This window comes from Callorhinchus milii, unplaced genomic scaffold (genome assembly GCF_018977255.1).
Source record: "Callorhinchus milii isolate IMCB2004 unplaced genomic scaffold, IMCB_Cmil_1.0 Scaffold2, whole genome shotgun sequence".
NCBI classification, from domain to species: domain Eukaryota; kingdom Metazoa; phylum Chordata; class Chondrichthyes; order Chimaeriformes; family Callorhinchidae; genus Callorhinchus; species Callorhinchus milii.
The window spans coordinates 123,418,232-123,430,951 of record NW_024704743.1 but is presented as its reverse complement, the minus strand read 5'-3'; the positions used below and the strand labels follow the sequence as shown (position 1 = coordinate 123,430,951).

Sequence of the window (12,720 nt, the reverse complement as noted above, 5' to 3'; positions counted from 1 at the left end):
CTCCACTTTACAGCACATCCGTGAAGCGCTTTGAGACGTCTCAAAGATGTGATAAGGCACCATATCAAATGCAAGGCTTTTCATAGCCATCCCATCGCTCTGCTTAAGGCTCGCAACCGGCCCGGGAATTCCACATATATCCTGTCACCTACACGTGGGAATCTCCCCGTGTCTGGAATGGAGTGCGCACTCTCTCCCTGGAGGGACACATCCTGTTTACCTAATTCTGGAGAGTATTAGGCGCAGGTTGGCGAGAGCCAAGCCTCGGGGGGTGGGGGCCCCAGAGTGTGCGTTGGGGGTAACTGCTGGAGTGTAACCGGCTAAACCCACTCAGCTTGCCATCGAGAGCCCTATCCGCCAAGCTTTCTCATTGCTTGTCCAGCTCGGGCCGCCCTAAAGAGCTACCAACCAGTCCCGCTCTCCCACTCTCACCCCAGAGCGCTGCACATTTTTCCTTTTCAAATACCTGTCCAATTCCTTTTTTGAAAGCTCCTATTGAATCAGCTTCCACCACCCTTTCAGGCAGGTGATTTCCATACCGTAACAACTCTCTGGGTAAAAAAAAGTCTGATCATCTCACTGGTTCTTCTGCAATTGTCTTAAATCTGTGTCCTCTGGTTACTGACCCACCCACCAGTGGAAACAGTTTCTCCCCATCTACTGTTTCAAAACCCTTCATAATGTTGAATACCTCTATCAAATCTCCCCTTAACCTCTGTGCTCGAAGGAGAACAATCTTAGCCTCTCTTGTTTCTCCACATAATTGCAGTGCTTCATCTCTGGTATCATTCTGGTAAATATCCTCGTCTTGAAGACGTGATAAAGCACAATGCTCTACATAGATTGCAAAGTTTATTATTATTATTATCATAGCAAAGAGAGACATTTGTGGAATGTTTTCCCGGGGGGAGCAGCATGTTAGAACCACAGCTTGATTTAGTAATGAGTCATCAGGCCGATTTAGTGACACTGCCGGTCACAAAGCAACTTGGTAACAGTGACAACAACATGAGAGAATTTCATATCAGTCACTGAGACTAAAGCTCGGCTTACACAGGGCAAACGGCTGATGACAGGGATTGTACTGAGGGCTAAAAAGGAGGTAAAGTTTGTTGGCAAATGAATTGGGAGTCAGCGCAAATATGAATAATATGAATAATCCTTGCATTTGATATAGCGCTTTTCACGTCTTCTCGACGTCTCAAAGCGCTTCACAGAATAGACTGTAAAGCAAATTGACTGTATATTTGTGGGTGAAACATAGCAGTCAATTGCACACAGCAGTGTCCCACAAACAGTTGTGGATTGAGTGACCAAATTATTATTGTTTCTTTTTGTTTTGTTTTGTTTTTAGCGCCTTATCATGTCTTCGAGACGTCTCAAAGCCCTTCGTAGAATATACTGTAAAGTGATTTCATAGAATCATAGAATATTATAGCGCAGAGCAGGCCATTCAGCTCATCATACCTGTGCCGGCTATTTGGAAGAGCTACACAATCAGTCCCAACACCCCCCCCCCGCTCTTTTCCCATATCCTTGCAATTTTTTGCTTTTCAATTACCTATCTAATTCCCTTTGAAAGTTGTTATTGAATCTGTTTCCACCACCTTTTCAGCCAATGCATTCCAGACCTTAACTACTCTGTGTAAAACAAATTCTCCTCATCTCCCCTCTGGTTCTTTTGCCAATTATCCTAACTCTATGTGCCCTGGTTACTGACCCACCCACCAGTGGAAACAGTTTCTCCCTATTTACTCTATCAAAACCCCTCATAATTTTGAACACCTTTATTAAATCTCCCCTTAACCTTCTCTGCTCTAAGGAGAACAATCCCGGCTCCTCCAGTCTCTCCACATCACTAAAGGCCCTCATCCCTGGTAACATTCTGGTAAACCTCCTCTGCTCCCTCTCCAAGGCCTTGATATCCTTCCCAAAGTGTGGAGCCCAGAATTGGACACAATACTCCAGCTCAGGCCTAACCAGTGACTTATAAAGGTTTAGCAGAACTTCCTTGCTTTTGTACCCTATGTTTCTATTTATAAAGCCAAGTATCCCATATGCTTTTTTAACAGCTCTGTTAACCCATCCTGCCACCTTCAAAGACCTGTGTATGTGAACCCCCAGGTCTCTCTGCTCCTGAGCCCCCTTTAAAACTGTACCATTTATTGTATATCACCTCTCCTCATTCTTCCTTCCAAAATGCATCACCTCACATTTCTCTGTATTAAATTCCATCTGCCGTGTGTCTGCCCATGTCACCAGTCTGCCTATGTCCTCCTGCAGTCTGCTACCATCCTCCTCACTGTTTACCACGTTTCCAAGTATTGTGCAATCTGTGAATTTTAAAATGTTGCTCTCTGTACCCGTCCAAGTCATTTATGTATATCAAAAAGAGCAGTGGACCTGATACTGACCCCTGGAGACACCACTGTATACTTTCCTACAGTCTGAAAAATAACTATTCTCCACTATCCTCTGCTCTCTGTCTCCCAGCCAATTTCGTATCCGTGCTACCACTGTCCCTTTAATCCCATCGGCTTCAATTTTGCTAACTCGTCTATAAGGTGGCACTTTATCAAATGTCTTCCGAAAGTTTATATACAACAACAACAACAAGAACAACAACATTTGTATAGCGCCTTTCACTTCGGGAGGACATCCCAAGGCACTGGACAGTGACAGCATTTCAGACCCGAGCTGGGGTCAGAGGGGAGGAAGGGAGGGGAAGGGAAGGGGGGTGGCCGATGGCATGGTCGAAGAGTACACTACATCAACTGCACTACCTTCATCAACCCTCTCCGTTATACCCTCCAAGAACTCAATTAAGTTTGTCAGACACGATTTGTCTTTCACCAATTGACTGTGTATTTTGTGGGCGAAATGCGGCAATCAATTGCGCACAACAGTGTCCCACAAACATTTGAGGATTGAGTGACCGCATTATTATTTTTTTATTTTGAAGGGATTATTACCCCTGGAAAGCGATCCGCCAATCGACTAACAACTGGGTATCTACTCACTGCTGGGTGAACAGAGGCTCGTGGAGTAAGAAAACTTTCCTACCATTTCGCTCTGCCTGGGATTAAACCCAGGTCCTCTCGCTTGTGAGGCGAGTGCTCTAACCGCTCCTCCACAGGACTCCACAATGTTCACAGAGAAATGGAGTGTCTTCAGCCGAGTGTGAAGGCAAAAGCGATGGGGTTTGACTGATGTGCTTTACACATGGGGTGAGCTAGTCTGAGGCGAAGAGAAAATTAGTTCAGAAACTCCTTCCCCTCACTTGCACACTCATTCCCCACATTTGCACACTTATGACTCGCATTTACACTTATTCCCCCCACTTACACACTTATTTCCTGCAATTGCACACTTGCACACTCATTCCCAACATTTGTTCTGCCACAAATACCCCTCACAATTGTGCAAAAAAAAATATGGTCACTCAATCCACGACTGGGCGTGGGACACTGCTGTGTGAAATTGGCTGCCACGTTTTGCCCACAAAATATACAGTCACTACACTTTACAGTATATTCTGCGAAGCCTTGTGACGTCTCGAAGATGTGATAAGGTTCTATATCACGTGCAAGGATTTTTATTATTGTTATAATTACAACCCTCTCTCTCGCCATCGCTTACACAAGGTGTTGTTTGGTAATGGATCCTGTGATTAAGCTAATCTGTGCAGTACACAGCATCTCCTGTCATCCCGAACCACCCGCTCAGGTGACGCAGTCCTTCTTTGTGTTTGTGGTCAACCTGTGGCTGAGCATTACCCTTCTCCAGTGTCTCAACCAAAGATTCATTGTTAGCAAAGCCATATTAATGATACCAATAATAATCTGTCATGTCAAGAGAACATCACTAACTAAGCGCTTCCCAGGGATTTACTGTAAAGTGCAGTGACTGAACATAAGAACGTAACCAAAAGAAGCCCGAGGGCCATCTAGTTCGCCTTCCACCATCCTGGCAGTCGTTTGACTTGTGATGTCCCAAACTATACTGTATCCCCAGATATTATTTCCTGAAAGGAATCCACCTCATTAGTTCTTGAAAGAGTTGACACTTTCTGCTTCCACCGTCTGTCTCCCGAGGGAGTCCGTCCATACGTTTACTACTCGCTCACTGATGTAGTGTTTCGGCAGATCTGTTCTGACTTCACTCCCTTCAATCGCAGGCCGTGTCCTCTGGGTCTATTGTTCAGTACAAGATAACGCTGCTTATCATGGTCTACATTATCGAGTCGCTGCATGTGTTTTGTGGGTGAACGTGTCAGCCAATTTGTGCACAGCAGTGACCCAGAAACAGCGACCAATTTTATTTGAGGGATTATTGGCCAGGACACTGCGGGAGAGAAAGTCCCTGCTCTTTTCAAATAGCCCCGCGGGATCTTTAACATCCACCAGAACAAGCAGACAGGACCTCAGTTTAATGTCTCACTCGAGGGATGGCACCTCTGACAGTAGTGCCTCCCACCCCAGCACTGGGTTGGAGTGTCAGCTTCGCCTGTGTGAGTTCCCAGTGCTGGCATGAGTGTTTGACCACTGAGCCAGGCTCACACGACAGGCGTGGTCTCAATAGGGCGCTTTGTTGGGTGAGGCCAGTGTTAACTGCAGTGAGACAGACAGGGACCAGCTAATCACACATAGATTTATATACAGAATGGTTAGACCACTCGCCTCACAAGCGACAGAACCTGTGTTCGCTTCCCGGCAGGCGAAACGTTGGTCAAGCTTCCTTACACCACACGCACGCCTCTGCTTACCTCGCTGTAAGTAGGAAGACAGTTATTAGTCGATTGGCGGATCACTTTTCTGGGGGTAATAAACCCTTTAAAAAAAATTGGTCACTCAATCCACGACTGTTTGTGGGGACGCTGCTGTGCGCAATTGGCTGCTGCGTTTCGCCCACAAAATATACAGTCACTGCGTTTGACAGTGTATCCTGTGACGTGCTTTAAGACGTCTCGAAGACGCGATGAGGCGCTGTATCAACTGCAAGGATTATTATTATTATTATTAAAGTTCTTCAGCTCAGACTGAGGTCATACACCCAAGGCCTGCCCGCCCACAAGAGTCTCCGCTCAGTGAGCCAGGGAACTGAGCTCAAAGCACAGGATTGTTGGCCAGGACAACAGCAGAGAGCAGCTGCCTTCCCTTTGCTTCAGTATCACAGGATCCTTACCATCCCTGGGACCAGACATACACACCACACACACACACACACACACATAACACACAAAGACAACACGCACGCACGCACACGCGCACACATAACACACAAACGTGGTTTATGCATCTCATTGTGTAGCCACGCTCGGTGTAGATTGGCTCAGGCCAATTACAGGGAGAACGCCTTTATTTCAAGTCACGCACAACAACAATACCAACAACCACAAATGACATTTACACGGCGCCTTTCACGTCGGGAGGACGTCCCAAGGCGCTGGACAGTCAGGGATCTGGACCCGAGCTGGGGGTTGGGATCAGGAGGGGTGGAGGGCGGGGAGGGTGGGGGGTAGAAAGATGACCGAAGGCACTGTCAAAGAGGAGGGTCTTGAAGGAGGCAAAGGAGGGAGTGAGGCGAAGGGAATGTGCGATAGAGTTCCGAAGGGTAGGGGGCAGAGAGGCTGAATTCCCCAACTGCCGATGGTGGGGTGGGCCGGGCGGGGGGTGGGGAGCAGCCCCGAGCCTGCTGAGCTGACCGAGTGGACATGTTGATATGGGGTCAGCAAGTCACAGAACCGTGGAGGGCCTTGAAGGTGAGGGCGAGGATTTTGAACTCTATCCTCTGGGGATGAAGAGCCAGTGGAGTCGGGCGAGAGTGGGGGTGATGGGGTCACGGAGCCCAGTGGGGGAGAGGACACGGGCTGCAGAGTTCTGGATGATCTGCAGTCTGTGGAGGGAGGAATTGGGGGGCCAACAAGCAGGGAGTTGGCGTAGTCGAGCCTGGATGTAATAAATGCGTGGATGAATACAAGGCCTCTAAAGGGAGAAAGCCACACGCGGGGGAAGCTTTGAAATGAAATAATCTTTACGCACAGGGTGGGCTGTGGGCCTGACTGTGTGGGATTGTGTGTGATTGTCTGTCAGGGTGGGACGTGCTGACTTCCTCTCCAGACATTTAATTTTTTGGGTCGGGTCCAGGTTTAGAAAGGCCCCGGAATTTCCTACTGACTGCACTGTGCTGCGCTGTAAACGCAGGCACTACTACACACACACACACACAGACACACACACACACAGAGCTGTTTACCTATTAGTAAGTAGGAACCCGGCTGTTAGTCGATTGGTGGATCGCTTTTCCGGGGGTAATAATCCCTTCCAAAAAAAATTGGTCACGCAATCCACGACTGTTCGTGGGACGCTGCTGCGCGCAATTGGCTGCTGCGTTTCGCCCACAAAATATACAGTCAATTCACTTTGCAGTGTATCCTGTGAAGCGCTTTGAGACGTCTCGAAGACGTGATGAGGCACCGTATCAAATGCAAGGATTATCATTATTATTATAGATGAGTCTGGATTGCGGCTTTAGCTGGTGGGAAGGACTCCTGGAACTTCATTGTTACTGCGCTCGCTTCACCAGGCAGGGCAAAATCCCGGCTAAGTTTCCTTACCCCACACACACGCCTCTGTTTACCCAGCAGTAAGTAGGAACCCACTTGTTAGGCAATTGTCGGATCCCATTCCAGGTACTCCAGGCTGTTTTGGATACTGTTAAACATGATAATGGGGTTAAGCAAGTGACGGTCACTCCCCTCGATCAGCAATGGCCTGGGAAGTGCTGTTATTGGAGACCCTGCACTGGGAGCCAGAATGCAGGGGGGGTGGGGGATATGGAGAAGGGAGGAGGGGGAGGGACCACACAGCAAGCTGCTCTCAGTAGCCACGACACACAATTACCTTCAGCCTCTGACAGGCCAGAGCTGCTGCCCTGCGCTCTGCATCACTCTTCCGCCGCCCGCTCGCTGAGAAACTCATCGGGGACGGCCACTGCAGCTCCAGTCGGCATGTCTTCACCGAGCCTCCATCAGTGATGTATCTCACACAGTCCTGGGGACAGAGAGAGAGAAAGTGTCGCTCACACAGTGACAGCATTTAGCGTGCTCAAGGGTTCCATGTGTTTTGCCTGTGTTTACCATGTACGAGGTGTTGTGTGTTTAGCATCTGAAAGGTGGCATTTGTTTAGCACATGACCATATGTTTAGCACTGTACCGTCCATGGCGTGTGGTTAGCGTGTGCAAGGCGGTGTGCACTCACTGTGACTGTAGCGGAGGAGGTTGCGATCTGGATGACTTTGGAGAGCAGATATTTTGGCTGCGGAAACTGAGTGAGAGCTCGGGCAGCGCCGGTGTCCAACACCTCCCTGTGTCCTGCTCTGTACAACACAGTAACATAAGTCAGGCTCCAACCTGCTCTACACACAGTAACACGCAAGTCAGACACTTAGAACAGTGTGTGTCCACAGACAGAGATACTGGGGACAGACACATGGACGGACGCTGTCACCTGGGGCTGTTCTGTGCCGCAGATACGAAGTTCGTACAATCCATGGTCCCTTCTGCCTTTTCGCCCTCTTCGTTCAGTTCCCGCCAACCTGCTCCTCCCGTCTGATCTAACCTCTCCACCAGCTCCTCATAGTCTTGGGTGGGGAACAGCTGGTTGTGGGGCCCCAGCAAACCCCACTCCTGTCAGACACAGACCCACACATCAGGGTAAGGGGAGAGGCCAGCGCTGGACCCAGCACGGCAAGAGGCAGCTTTTACACAGCATTTCACCAACAAAATACAAGGTCACTAAACGTTACAGTATATTTCACCTGGATTGTCTCGAAGACATTATATCAAATGCAAGGATTATTATTATTATTATGAGACAGGACACTGCAGGATATTGCTTTAAGAAGTAAATGGCAATTAAGAAAGAGTCATTCAGAGGAAGACATGGGAGTGGGACCAAAGGTGAAGTGTTATGGTTGGATTATTGTCACTGAGAATAAAAGATTTATTTAACAGAGCAGTGTTGTGGATTGAGATCCAGTACAGACATAAGATAATGGGTTATTGGGGGGGTGGGGGAGTCCGGAGGAACGAACACCCAGCTTGAGTCTGCCGAGCAGCATCTGATCCTGCGTGAGGGGCACTGCCCAGCGGGAGGGCTGCTATATCAATGAAAATTGTTGTTGGCCCTGAGCCGAGAGTGGGAACAGCTGAGCTGGCCTGACACATCCCCAAACTAGAATATGTTCAGCACAGAGACCCGCTGCCTCTCAGGACAGCAACAGCAGTCTGATACAGCACCTTCCCACAGCAAAACATGTCATAGGGTGTCAGAGAGTTTTCTGTGGGGTGCGAGCACCAGCACAAACACGAGAGGAAGAGAGCAGTGAATTGGATAAGAGTAGAGAGCTCCAGTGGGGGAGCGAGCCTCAGCACGGACAGACACAGTGGGGAGAGAATCTCCTGGGCTGTACATAGTTTGTACCTTGAGAAGTTTGCAGGCATTGGCTGCTGCGTGTCTCTCTGCATCGATCTTCTTACTGCCGTAACCTTCTACCTGGATTGTCTTTGGCCAGTGGATCTGCAGCGTGGTTTTCTTTGGAAAGACGTAGACAGATTAGTGGTTGGGCAGAGAGACGGAAAATGAAATTTAATGCGGACAAATGTGAGGTTATACATTCTGGGAGGAAGAATAATGAGAACAAGTGGAGTTCTGTAGCTTAATAATAATAATAATCCTTGCATTTGATATAGCGCTTATCATGTCTTCAAGACGCCGGAAAGCACTTCACAAATATACAGTCAATTCACTTTACAGTCTATTCAGTGAAGCGCTTTGAGACGTCTAGAAGACATAAAACACGCTATATCAAATGCAATGATTTTTATTATTATTATTATTATATCAACCTGTCCGTTCCCTCTGTTCAGGCTCCGGCCTGCTCCACATCGCCGCTCGGCCCACCTCACGATTGGCAATCGGGCCTTCAGCCTCCTTGCCCCTACCCCTCGGAACTCCAACCCACAGTCCCTCTGCATTGCCCCTCCCTTGCCTCCTTTAAGGCCCGTTTCGAGACCCTCCTCTTTGACCACATCCTCCACCCCTCCTGATCTCAAACCCCAGCTGCGGTCCAAATCTCTGACTGTCCAGCGCCTTGGGATGTCCTCCTGATGTGAAAGGCACCGTGTAAATGTCATTTGTTGTTGTTGTTGTGTAAGGGAGAGCTGGGGAGCAGAGAGTGGATGTAATGGATGAGGGTCTCAGCAGTCGGGGGAGGCGGGTGAGGGTGAGGCAGAGCACAGTTGAACACTGACTCCTAATCTTTCACAGCGCAGTCAGTTACTGACACGAGAGTAGCAGTGAATTACAGAGAGAGAGAACGGCTCTCGGGAAGTTACCTTCAGCGCTCCGTCGCTGGACTGGTAAACAATGTGATCCTTGACGTCAGGACGCTTGAGCGCTCGCTGCACTACTCGAGCCAGGAGGTTCTTAGGCTGAGGGAATTCCTGAAGCAGCTCCTGCAAATCTAAAGCAATCACAGTTATCAGCAGCTCACAGTGGCTCAAGCACTCAGATACCCCTAGTGTAATACATACAGCCCCCAGCGTAACACACACACAACTTCCAACCTAACACACACACGCCTCCAACCTAACATATACACAGCCCCCACCCCAGTGTAACACACACACAGTTTACGCAGGCCCGAGTGTAATGCAGCCAGGATGCGAAGGATTTATACGCGAATGTGAAGATCTTCAAATCAATCCATTCTGCAACAAGGAGCCAGTGGAGCCTGGTGAGGACTGGGGTGATGGGGGTACGGAGTTTACAACAATAACAAAATTACATTTGTATAGCACCTTTCACGTCGGGAGGATGTCCCTAGACGCTGGACAGTCAGAGTTACGGACCTGAGCTGAGGGTCGGAGAGGGAGGGGAGGGTGGAGGGCAGGTGGGAAGCAGGGAGATCGAAAGCACGGTTGAAGAGTTGGGTCTTGAGGTGGGTCTTGAAGTAGGCGAGGGAGGGGACAAGATAATAATAATAATAATAATAATAATAATCCTTGCATTTGATATAGCGCTTTTCACGTCGGGAGGACGTCCCAAAGCGCTTCACAGAACACACTGTAAAGTGAATTGACTGTATATTTGTGGACGAACGCGGCAGCCAATTGCGCACAGCAATGTCCACAAACAGTCATAGATTGAAAATGACCAATTTATTATTGTTTTTGGTTTTGGAGGGATTATTATTAGGCTCTGTGTGGAGTAAGGAAACTTGCCCAAGGTTTCGCCCTCTGCCTGGAATTGAACTCAGGTCTCTCACTTGCAAAGCGAGTGCTCTAACCACTGAGCTACAGGACTCCACATGGAGAGACTATGGGGGTGATAGGGTCACGGAGCCGGTGCGGGAGAGGACACGGGCTGCAGAGTTCTGGATGATCTGCAGTCTGTGGAGGGAGGAGTTGGGGGCCGACAAGCAGTGAGTTTGCATAGTCGAGCCTCAATATAATGAAGGCGTGTATGAGGGTTTTGGCGTGAGGCAGTGTCGGAGTCGGGTGACGTTACGGAGATGAGAGAAGGCAGTGGGTCATGGTGCAGATGTGGGGTAGAAAGGATAGTTGAGGGTCAAACAAGACCCTAAGGTTCGGGACTGGCTCAGTGAGGGGGAGTGAGCCCCATGGATGGTGATGCTGTCAGCGCCTGAGGTGAGGAGGTGCTGACGGGAGTCAATCAGGAGCCTCGGTCTTGTTGACGTTCAACTGAAGAAAGTTCGCTCTCATCCAGGACTTGATGTCTGACAGACATTCTGTCAGGACAGCAGTGGGTCCTGGAGTCGAGGGCGGAGGCAGAGAGGGAGAGTTGGGTGTCATACATGTGGAAGTTGACCTCATGTCTGGGGATGGTGTCACCAAGAGGAGCGTATAGATATTGAAGAGGGACCAAGCCCTGAGGAACACCGCACGAGACGGTCTGGACTGGGACATAGATTGTGTGATAGGGAGCCTGTGGATCCTGGTGAGGATTGGTGCGATGGAGTTTAGAGCCAGTGGCGAGGAGGGCATGGAGTAGTCGAGGCAGGAGGTGCCGAAGGGGTAGACAAGGCTTTCGGCTGTGTTGGAGGTAAGATACGGTCGGAGGTGGGCAATATGGCGAAGGTGGAGGAAAGCAGTCGTGGTCAGGGACCGGATGTGGTGGAGGAAGGTCAGCTGGGGGTCGAACATGACGCCTAGGTTATGCACAGGTTCGGCAAGTTTTGCACACAAAATACACAGTTAATTCACTTTACAATATATTCTGCGAAGCGCTGAGATGTCTCAATGGCATAAGGTGCTATATATAATACAATACAAAACTGCATTTGTAAAGTGCCTTTCACGTTGGGAGGATGTCCCAAACCGCTGAACAGTCAGGGATTAGGACCTGAGCCGGGGGGGTGGGTGGGGGGATCGGGAAGGGTGAGGGGCAGAGAGGGGAGGAGGGTGGCTGAAGAGGAGGGGCCTTGAAGGAGGAAAGGGAGGGAACGAAGCGAAGCAAATGTGGAATGGAGTTCCAGAAGGTGGGGGCAGAGAGGATGAAGGCCTGATTGCAATGGTGGGTTTGGCCGGGCAGGGGACCGCTGTGTAGCGCCATTCACATTGTGAGGACGTCCTGAGGTGCTGACAGGCCGGAGTGCTGAGCGGAGGTTGATCTATATGGAAGGATTATTATTCCGTCTTTGAGGAAGGCCCCGGGAGGGCACAGAGGTCAGAGCAGGAGGAGAGAGGCTGACAGGAGTCAAGGAGTACGGCTTCCGTCTTCTCGACATTTAGCTGCAGGAAGTTTGCCCTGATCCAGACCCTGATGTCTGACAGACAGACAGACACACACAGACACAGACAGACAGACAGAGACAGTCAGACAGACAGACACAGACAGACACAGACAGACACACACAGTCAGACAGACAGACACAGACAGACAGTCAGACAGACACAGACTGACAGACAGACACAGACAGACAGTCAGACAGACAGATACACAGACAGACACAGTCAGACAGACAGACACAGACAGACACACACAGACACAGTCAGACAGACACAGACAGACTGACAGACAGACACAGACAGACAGTCAGACAGACACACAGACAGATACACAGACAGACACAGTCAGACAGACAGAGACAGACAGACACACAGACAGACACAGTCAGACAGACAGACAGACAGAGCACCAGAGGCTCTGGAGCGGCAGGTGGTGGAGGAGCAGACCGGTGTGACACTGCGCGGTGTCAGGGCTCCCACTCCCCCCAGTGAGTGCCGTGAGGCCCACACCGCAGCGCTCCGGGACACTTGGGTTTGTCATCCGCATGAACCTGCGGCGGGTGACCGGAGAGTGGGTCGGTGGGTGTCTGCGGTTGACGCGGTACTGAATGACTGCCGTTAGTGCGAATAAACTCAGGTTCATGTGGTCAGTGGGGGTTCGGCTGCTCTCTGACCCTCTGACCCCCAGACCCGGTGCCAGGGCCGCACTCACCGCGCCGCTCGGCCTCCCGCTCCACCGCCTCCCCGGCGCCCGGCTCAGGCCTGGCGATCGCCGCCGCCGCCGCCGCCGCCGTGTGCTTGAGGCGGTCCCGCGCTCCAGCGCCATCACAGCGGCAGCGACAGCGACGGCTCCCCGACCACACGCGGCTCCACACAGCGCGCAGCCCCGCAGCCGGCGCCGCCATGT

General features: G+C 50.3%; 1 protein-coding gene across 1 annotated transcript in view; it reads right to left on the bottom strand.

Annotated features, from left to right (window-relative positions):
* Positions 1–12,718, bottom strand: part of LOC103172511 (DEAH (Asp-Glu-Ala-His) box helicase 30) — a 13,205-nt gene extending 487 nt beyond the window's left edge. Inside the window, exons 1-6 of the mRNA XM_042331711.1 lie at positions 12,526–12,718; positions 9,399–9,526; positions 8,485–8,595; positions 7,510–7,688; positions 7,261–7,378; positions 6,903–7,052 (exon numbers count right to left, since the gene is read on the bottom strand). Coding sequence (XP_042187645.1) covers positions 6,903–7,052; positions 7,261–7,378; positions 7,510–7,688; positions 8,485–8,595; positions 9,399–9,526; positions 12,526–12,718 — 879 coding nt within the window. The remainder of the gene's footprint in view (positions 1–6,902; positions 7,053–7,260; positions 7,379–7,509; positions 7,689–8,484; positions 8,596–9,398; positions 9,527–12,525) is intronic.
* Between the last annotated feature and the right edge of the window lie 2 nt (positions 12,719–12,720).